The sequence below is a fragment of the Alosa sapidissima genome, chromosome 13 (genome assembly GCF_018492685.1).
Source record: "Alosa sapidissima isolate fAloSap1 chromosome 13, fAloSap1.pri, whole genome shotgun sequence".
NCBI classification, from domain to species: Eukaryota; Metazoa; Chordata; class Actinopteri; order Clupeiformes; family Clupeidae; genus Alosa; species Alosa sapidissima.
In genome coordinates this window covers 11,670,507-11,680,297 of record NC_055969.1, presented here as the reverse complement: position 1 = coordinate 11,680,297, position 9,791 = coordinate 11,670,507, and the positions used below count along the sequence as shown (strand labels likewise).

Genomic DNA, 9,791 nt, shown 5'->3' with positions numbered 1-9,791 from the left:
ATTTTTTTTCAGGTGTTGAGCACTGCACTCGGTTAAAAGGTTTGATGGCTTGTCTGTCAGTGAGTGGAAATAAAGGCTAACTTTAGCGCTGATAAATAATTCATCTGCAAGGGCGAGGATAGCTTCTGGATTCACTCTGCATAGTGGAGTTGTTTTCCCCCCTCACACAGATAAGGCAAACCCCAGTGCAGACTCTGAGCCTCGCAAAAACAGCTGAATTCAGCTTTCCACAAGCCCTGTGCAAAGAATGCCACTCTTAATCAGGTTCTTCTCCGTTTCACTGTTTAATTTCATTATGCACTTTAATGTCATTCGAATGAACTGAGACTGCATTCATACTCGTGCCAACACTGAATTCCGTAACAAGTTATGAAAGGGGGGAGGGGGAAGTGATTGCAAAACACTGCAAAGTTAAAATGTCTGGTAGGAGATAGACACTCTAGAGATTTCGTAACTAGGAATGGAAAAGGGAATAAGATCTAAATAATGAAAGGAGGTGTTGAGTAACCTCCTCAATAGGTGATCCTCTAGGCCGACGGGTACAATGTCCTTTGGTTGCAGTGAGAAATGTAGTTATCACCAGAGCTAAGGTTCATTTTCTGTAGGTCAGAGGATTGCCTGCGTAAACTTCCATGAAGTCTGTTTGTACGTTGTTTGTACGTATGTTTGTCCAATACATTTCTGGTTCATAATAAATGTCCAACAGCGTTGCATATCGCACAGCATACATTAAAAGCTAAAAACTACTTCCTTTCTCTTTCATTATCCATTTGTGATTGTGTGTGTGTGTGTGTGTGTGTGTGTGTGTGTGTGTGTGTGTGTGTGTGTGTGTGTGTGGAGTGGGGCATCAAGGCCAACAGTGGAACAGCAGTGTGCCCAACTGATTATCAACATGGAATGCGTGCTTATTCTGCGTTCCCATAATCTGTGGCATATAAAGATAGTGAATGCTTACAGTCTTCATTCTATATTACTGCCCATTTAAAAGAATCTGTATCACAAATACAAAAGGGGATTCTAAAGCTCACCTGTGCAACTGGTAGACGTCTTGGGCATAAGTACATTCAAACAATTAAAGGCCAAAGTATGACAGTGTGGAGTAAGGATTAAGACATGTGAATTGATACCAGTAATGTCCTTTCAAATGTCAAATCAATCATCTTGGCTTTGAGAAAATGTCTCTGAGTTAGAAGAAAATCATGGTTAACTTTTATGCAACAGCAACATTAGTAAACAAAACTAAATTCATCTACATGCTAGGGAATACTCAACATAGCCTACCCTGGAGAGTAATGTACTCTTGGTGGCTCGTACCACTGTGGCCCCACATATTCGATTACTTATTCCATCAGTCAATATCCATCAGTCAATATCTCCCTGACAGATTGCGGGCCGTCTGTACACTTTATTCTCCTGTTCACGCTGGCCTCAATGGCGTCCAGCTCTTTAGAATGGTGTAATACTGGTGTGTGTACCCACCCACCATTGTGTCCTAGGCCTCCAGTGCCACCCCCCACCCCTAGGCCTCCAGTGCCACCCTCCAGTGCCACCCCCCACCTCCGGTGGCCAGCTAGGCCTGGTCATACATGTGGAGGGCCTCCTCAAGCTTGCCGGTGATCCTCTGGAAGAAGCCGATCTGCTGCTGCAGGTAGTGCTGCATTTGGCCCTTGAAGTCGCGCACACGCGTGCGGTGGAAGTGCTGGATCTCGGCCAGCGTGGCACAGGAGATGATGTTGCAGCGTTCGCTCACGCCGCCATCCGCCGCGCCGTGCTGGCACTCCTTCACCTTGGTAAGTGCTCCTGAGGGAAGGACAGTGAAAAGGGGCAGGGTGGGAAAAAAATGGGATTAGAACGTGGCTCTGTATGGTCATTCGGAAAACCCTCTTCATTCTGATGCTGAGGTTGAATGAATGGGCCAATTTGACCACACACTACATTATGCACCCAAACTCATTACTTTACCACCACATGTGACCGTTCCTCAGACATACATTCAGAAACTAAATTTGTCATTATACAAATATGTCACATTGCACACAACAGTTATAAGTATACTGTACTTGTAATGCAGTTTTGTATGCATTTATGTCTTGCCCTTGCTCTGCCTGGAAATTGTGCTAAACAGGCTCTGTGACCCGCTTAAGGCATGTATAAATGCAACTCCAGAGCCTTAAAGCCCATGATTTACAGCTTACCAACCTTAGGTATTCAGGCTAAACAGCACTCCAAGACACAACTTGCACTAGCGCATAGAGAAGTCATTGGAAAGCTAGTGTTCAGTACAATTAGTAGTTACTTTTAAACAAAATGTGTCCTTCTCCTTGTTTGTTTGCAAGCATTAGTTCCACAAAGGTTTAGTCATTTCAATGCAGCAGTTCTTCACAGCCCAGCCAAAAGCATGTCACCAGTTAGGCGAGAGATATAAAATAGAGTTTACTTGAAATAGTGAATAATCCAACTCTAAACCATAACACAGCTCAGAGGTTCTACAGAGTGTACATTCTATAACAACAGTATAATAACTGCACAAGATTGTGGAGAGGGCATCCATACAACGGTGTTTGAGATATAGGCAGAGGAAATCTGGAAAGACTGAGGAGTCTACCTCCCCCTCCCCTGAGGAGAGGAATTTGACACTGGGCTAGCTCCATTCCACACTGGATGCCACATGTCTCCACGGCAACACAGGAAAGCCTGGCCCAGCACCCTCTTTCTCCAAAGGACAGATCACCAGCCCCCCACCCCCTGCCACTTCAACTTCTGTTTCATTCTGTATCTGAGCAGCTCAATCATTTTAGTTGCTATGTTCCAGAGTTACTTTATAGGGATGTATTATGACTACAGGTCAGATGGCTTAATTACACAGTAACGTCACTTTCCATTCACAATTTTACAACATGCAACACATGTGTAACAACGTGCTCACAGATTAAAACTCTGAATTCTGTATCATGGCCAGCTTCAAACCATCATATCTACCGTCAGCATGTCTACAGATCTGAGGTTTCATTACGAGAGATAAAAACACAAGCCAACCTTTCTGGACATGGATGATGTCAGGGAAGTTGGTGAGGTGTCCTTGATAAATGGCTAAAAGGTCTGAGATAGGGTCAATGTCCTGACGAGGCTGATCTGCAAAATAATCTCCAATGGTCTCATATGCCTCGCCTGTGAATGCAATAGCTTGATTCAGAGGCACAGAATAAGGCTGCTGGTCCAGTTCAAATGCTTGACCGAGCAGTCGGAAAGACTGGCCAACTCTTTGGTACTCCTTTTTGAACCCAGTGATCTGTTTCCTGGCAAATTCGTTGATGGTGACGTTGACCTGGATGAGGTTTTCATCCATCTTTTTGGTGAACGTCTTGAACACCTCCACCTTGCTCTCCACATCCTGCAGGTCAAGGGGCACAGCGGGTGGGCTGATGGTGAGGAAGAAGTTGGCACCAACATTGTCGTCTTTCTCGGCCTTTCTTTTGCCTTGCTTCCAGGCCTTTTCGTCAGTGCTGCTGCAGGTGAGGAAATGCTGGAAAACATCACACCGGGACAAGACTGGGTGACTCGTCATGTGATTCATCCACCATATGAGGCCTTTCCGCCGCTTTGAAATGAAGTCCTCCTCAAACCGGCCAGTGGCTTGCTTCTCGGGTAGATGAGGGACTGAGATGACAGGAAACTTTTCGACCAGTCGTGCATACAGCCAGTCAAAGTGTTTATACCTCCTCTGTACCTGGCTTTGAGTGTGGCTTGGGGTGAGCTTGTAAGACATGTAACTTTTCATTCCTTTAAATTTGGTCTGCTTTGTGGGGTCATCGATGGAGCATGCGAAAGGGTAAGGGTTCTCTTGCCACTCTGGGCCACAATCTCCCATGACAACAAAGATTTTGTCACCATCTTTAACAAATCCAGCTGCTTCACCCAATAGGAATGCCTCTCCACCAGATTTCACAAAAGTTGAGAATCTGTTGAGATTTCTACCCACAGTTGCAGAGCCTTTTTGCTGATGCGAACGCGGAGAGGTATTTATTGAATACCCAGAATGTCCATCTTTATTCTGGCTGCTGGATGGTTCGTCTGCCACTGTTGAGCTGTCATCCCAGTCATCGTCCCAATCGTCGTCGCTTCCTTGACTTGTTTGATAACTGTGCCTTTGATGTGCTTGTGCAGGGTAAGCAGAATGAGTGGGGGTGGAAGTTTTCGGGACTTCCACGGGGTGACTTTCATGGCTACTTGTGGAATGGTTCCCATAATACCCATCTCCAGATGTGCCGTTGTTGTTCTGCGAAATATTTGCGTCGAGATGACTGTTCAGAATTTCCACGTATGAGGCTGGGAAGAGTCCGGTCTCCCCCCTGGCATTAGTTCCCTCTAACCATCCTTCGATAACTTCTTCGCTGTATAAAGTTAAAAGTTCATTTTCTCGTACCGATATCTCCCCTGGGTTTTCGGCATTGAAATCATACAACGCTTTCGCTCTGAGCGCCATAATATAAGCCACAGATGGGCAGAACTGTGGCGAACAGGCTCTGAACAACACTCGTAACAGTAGGCTACCTTACAACCCACGTACCATACAGCGTAATTCCGCTTCGTGTAAGTTGTTATTGTCCTCTTTGCTGTCAGTGGAGTGAAGAAAGTCAGCCAAAAATGAATTATTCAAATCCTTATGAAGTTTGGGGTATGTCCAAAGAATTTTGCTGAGGCCAGGCGTTCGGACTCGAGTTCCAGATGCTTCGGAACGGCAACAGTATCAGTCATACGTATTCTAACTAGCCCGACAAATCGTGGGTGGAGCCAATCGGAACAATTAAACTGAGAATAGGCCTACATAATATTTTTTTTCTGGACAGAAGTGATATTTTGAAGCACTGTGAAATGTCTGATGTCTCTCATTCGTTTTATTGAATAGGCTTTATGTAAAACGAGAATATTAATATTGCCTAGTCTTAAAAAGTGATGCAAAACCAAAACCACAGGTCAAAAAGGCATATGCCTATGAGCTAATGGAAATTTGTTATTTGGAGTGGGCATCTGTTTTCCTCTGGAGATGTAGTAGGCCTAGCCTATTAAATGTTGTATGCCAAATGTCAATTGTGTGTCAGTAAAATATAGCCATATATAAAAAAAGTCTATATGTGTCTTGTAGCTTATTATCTTATCAGGCCTGTGTGCCTCTCTAAATGTCTCTCAATGTCATGTTTGCAGTTCTCTCAATGTTTTGTTTGCAGTTAATATCCTAATCCCACTAAATATGCAATTGCTTTTGTTATGACTAGGCCTACAACCACAATAGTCTGACTTAACCTACTGAACTAATTTGATTTAGCGAATCAATTGACCAAGGGCCATTCTGTGATTGTATCCTTGAGTGTTAAAGTGTATAAATTAACAATGGTTAAACTTGTTTCTACTGTTACTGAGTTGGAGTTTACAAAATTGTAAATGACATTAGCTGGCAAACTGGCATTCCTTGGCCTAAAATATAAGAATTATTATGATAGAAAGGCAAAAGATGAAGACCCTCTGTTTTGGCATTATTTGACATAGATCCTTGTGTAATTTATCAGAATTGGTAGGCCTACTTGGTAAAAAAAAAAACAAAAAAAAAACAGTTAAAGGGTTTTCTGGACTGTAGGCCTACTTTGATATGTTAACTGTGTGCAATCAAATAGGTATGTTTATGAGTAGCCTATGTGGCTACTGAATGAATGAAATGTGTGTTCTCTTCTGTTCACTGATGTGCACTACCTGTTGGCCTACCTAACATTTCTGATGTGTGCAAATTTTCACTACCACCGCTAGATGTCAGTACAAACAAAGATTGCAAGAAACACCTCAATCACGTGACAGATGAGTAACACGGCATCATGCATAATGGTAGCCAAGGAAATTGCAAAACAAGATTGACCAGTCTCTTTCCTTTCACTGCCACTGGTTAGCATTAATTTAACCATCTGGCGTGTACATATGAAGTAACAGGGGTACCTTGATTGCTTATATTTAAGTAGAAGTTTACACAGGGATTTTTTATACCGGAAGTTTCCCTGCCTTTGAGTGTACGTTTCTCTAGACATTCACTGACGCTGGAACGTGGTATGTCTTGTTACTTGTAGAGAATCTTTGATCGTGCTACGTAAGATCTGAAAAAGGGATTTCCATCTAGTTCCTGCTGCAACATTGTAGCTAGCTATCACTACAGTCACAGCCAAATTCGGATATTTAGGTACCAAAGTAAACACGAGAGAAAAGGGAGATATGCATGAGGTATAATAGAGAGAGTAAAATCAGGAGCTCCTTAGAAAGTCTCTGGTACAGTATACTTGTTTTACCTCGCAAGCTCAGGGAAACCAAATAGCTGTCGCTAACTACAGTAACTTCATATATTTTCCATTAGAAAGGCGGGGAATACAAAGCTGCAAGCCGTCAACACAGACTTCTGGATGCATCAAATTTGCCAAATATTTCCCAGACAATCATCGCTGATAGGATTACACTTTCTTGAGGACAACGACCAATTAATCGGGCAGTACATGGATTATCTGGTATGATCTTTTACTTTCCTCATTCCTCTAAAGCCGGTTGCTCTCTCTTTTCTAATGTTGATGTTTTTGTGTACATTAATAGGCTATAGCTAGCTTCTAGTTTTACCGTTAGCTAACATACCGGTTAGCTTACTAGCTTCAGTCCAAAACACACAGCTGTTTAGAGGGTAATATCACGCTGTCTTCTCCTTATGAGACGTGGTGAGAGAAGAGGTTTTGCCTTACTATTGGGCTGTTGACTTAATGTTAGGCTACCACCTCTACCTTCACACTATTGAAGATAGTGATATTTTCAGTGAACTATTACTTTCGGCTACCTTACCACATTCCACATTGATATTTTCAGTGAATTATTAATTTCGGCTACCTTACCACATTCCAAGGTTACGATTAGGATCACCACCACGCTGATAGGGTATCTGATAGCTAATTGTTTGCACTAAATCTTGAAAAGTGGATGTTATTCAATGAAGCGTCATGCTCTGCTAAAGATGATTAATCTCGAATTATCCCCAGACTAACCACTGCAAATTATTTTAATAGGCCTATGTCTAATATAACGAGTTTGTTACAGGTAAGGACACAATCTTGCTGGCAACTGCTGGCAGGTAAGGGCATGGGGAGTGACTCCACCATGCTCCTTCAGTTAGTGTAAACAACCAAGTAGGCTACCTCTAAACAACTGGTTGGGTATTTAGTGGAAGTTAACAGCTGTTAGTCTTGATCAGGTAGGTCTAGGCTAATGAAGTTCCATTATTGGAGTTCCCTTTCTAAATCTGAGTTGGAACCCATTCATTGAATGAAACATGCACAGGAGTGTGCCATAAGGTCGCCGGGGCGTTTCCGAAGTGATTCTCAGAATAGAACCATTTCCTCAGGGCCTAAAAAGAACATAAAAACCTGGCTTGAAACCAACTGGATCGGATTAGGAGCATGGTCCATTATATACCAAGTGTCTTTATAAATTCTAACTCTCTTGGCTTATTGAAAAGTGTTGCTACATGCGCAATCACCTCCTTCATCAGCTGTCTCATACAAATTGGGTTTATGCAATTTGACGTTACGCAGACCCATAAGATGCGCAATTTGTCCTGAAACTAGGACAGTGTGCCTTAAATAACAGTAGCCCGTTGCCATAGGAATTGACATTCAATACAGTATCCTAATGATACCGATCTGTCATCCACCACCTATTTTAAAGGCTATAGAGTGCAGCAACAGATCGACCTGGATATGTTGTAATCAGCACCAGGAATGGTGTTTTGTAGCAATGTTGGTTTGCAGCAGTGCAACAGTTCATTTTTAGAATGATTTGCCTGCTTTCCCTGTCTCTTAGATAAAGTTATGCCAATGAGCACTGGCATGAAACGGACAAGATGAACATTAGATTCTGCAGTATGACTAAATTATGTAGAGTGTTTGAGTCTTCGAGCGTAAGAGCTTTGTGTGCCATATAGGCCTAATGTAGCCTAGTTTTGTAACAAACTTGTTTTGTCATGGTCAGTTTTAACATTATTCATGCTACTAACAACAGGACTCGTAGTCTAGCAAAGAGTTAAAAAGCTCAGATCAACACTTTTCATCCATTGTGGACTGAGATTGTTTTTCCATACAGCTCCTGGCTAGCTGGTTGTTTTCACAATTCCTCAGTGGAAAAAGAGTGTACAGTTCCCTAATAGAGCTTAGAGCAGTGTGTGAGGGAGGGAGAGAGAGAGAGAGGGAGGTGGTGTGTGGGGAGATAATCTGAGCAGAAAAGGGTGTAACGCATAGCCATTGCTTGTGGCACCTGTGTGTTTATTCAGAAGGCATACTACTTCCCCAACATCATGTGTTGGCACTGCAGTTGGAGTGCAGAGTTCCTTACCACTCCCTGTTCTGCTCCACATTTTGGTGTTTTTTATGGGTCATGGATATGGCTAACCCCTTGCCACCCCATGCCTTTCATTATTAAAGTACACAAAGTTGGATACAGAAACCTCTCTTCAGTTATGGAGCTGGCCTCATTTAGTCAAAAGCTATTTTCAATATAAGATTCAGCTGTGAATTATTATGGTCAGAATCTTGAAATCAAATGTACACATTGGAGATTGTATTTGTAGGCCTATATTTAATATGTCAAGAGGTGGCTTTAAATGGCACACATTGACACACACTCAATCCTGTCCTTCTGTCCTGAACTTAAGCACACATGTTCATTCACTCACTCTCTTACACACACATACACACACACACACACACACACACACACACACACACAAACATACACACTGAAACACCTCCTGTTAAGAGCAGCTGTGTGTCTAAGACGGAGACCTGTGGACCTTTACCCTGTGAGTGAAAAAGAGAGGTTCTCTCACTGCGGTTAAGATGATGGAAAAATCATCTCCTACTGAGCATCACGCCAGCCTGTAGCTGGTAGCACATTAACCCAGTAAAAGAAATAGACCTTCTTTTTTGATTTTCGATTTCACACAGACCTCATGATTAAGCTTGAATAATAGGCTGGTGTATTCACACAGCAAGAAAACAGCCTGTAGGTGTAGATTACATGATTCAGCATTAAAGAGCCACCTATGTTATTATTTTCAATTCAACAGTCCTTATTGCCTTTTTTCAACACAATATGTAACTTATTGCAAGGAACAGTACCCTGCTGCACATAGGTCCAGGTTATTGATTACTTTTGGGTAGCAACATTGACATCTCCTTGATCGTCTTTCACATGCCAAGGTGATTAAAACAGAGATGGGTTTTTTTTTCTGTTCTTGGTGCATTACCCTATATTTAGCCTAACTGCCGGCTGAATTAAATTGTCTAACTGCCGGCTGAATTAAATTGTCTAATTTTCTCAAAAGAAATCTGTGAAAGACCGTGCTGTGTTTTTTGACATATGGTTAAGGCAGGGCTCTAGCCTGGCGGGCCATCCTATATCATTGAAATGTATAGTCTGGAATCAAACCATTCACCTCGCTTAATCCAAGGGGCAGGCAGAGAATTGTCTTTCAAACTGCCTAGGCATGCAATAGGCCAGTGCTATGACCATATCCGTATCCGGTCGGCAAAACGGCAAATACATCCTTCTTCGAAAGGAATGACTTAAGTGCATTGTGTTGCTCAACTTTCAAAGAAAAGCACAAGTCCAACTTCTCCAAAGTTGACGCCAACGCCGATTCAAACAACCGCTCTTCGTTCGCCATAGCCACCTTCCTTGTTGTTCACTGTCGCGGGACTGTCGTTATCCTGTTAAGCCCG

The 9,791-nt window shown here is 42.7% G+C and overlaps 2 protein-coding genes across 9 annotated transcripts in view; one reads left to right on the top strand and one right to left on the bottom strand.

Moving 5' to 3' along the window:
• Positions 1-260: 260 nt before the first annotated feature.
• On the bottom strand, positions 261-4,755 carry snx18b (sorting nexin 18b). The gene is made up of 2 exons (XM_042059311.1): positions 3,037-4,755; positions 261-1,800 (listed from the first exon to the last, which is right to left on the bottom strand). The coding sequence occupies exons 1-2, from the start codon at positions 4,481-4,483 to the stop codon at positions 1,571-1,573; spliced, it is 1,677 nt and encodes a 558-aa protein (XP_041915245.1). The 5' UTR covers positions 4,484-4,755; the 3' UTR covers positions 261-1,570.
• A 1,110-nt stretch (positions 4,756-5,865) lies between these two features.
• The window catches only part of arl15b (ADP-ribosylation factor-like 15b), a 50,964-nt gene continuing 47,038 nt past the window's right edge, over positions 5,866-9,791 (top strand). The window contains exons 1-2 of one of the 8 annotated variants that reach the window (XM_042059324.1): positions 5,866-5,931; positions 6,392-6,539. In XM_042059324.1, the coding sequence (XP_041915258.1) occupies positions 6,438-6,539 (102 nt within the window). In that variant the 5' untranslated portion in view covers positions 5,866-5,931; positions 6,392-6,437. The other 7 variants (XM_042059328.1, XM_042059325.1, XM_042059323.1 and 4 more) reach the window with 7 other exon arrangements.

Bases quoted from the DNA above. Each gene is read 5' to 3' on its own strand.
- snx18b (XM_042059311.1), bottom strand. From the start codon at position 4,483: ATGGCGCTCAGAGCGAAAGCGTTGTATGATTTCAATGCCGAAAACCCA. The intron at 1,801-3,036 runs GTTGGCTTGTGT...TCCTTCCCTCAG, and splicing joins CATCATCCATGTCCAGAAAG to GAGCACTTACCAAGGTGAAG.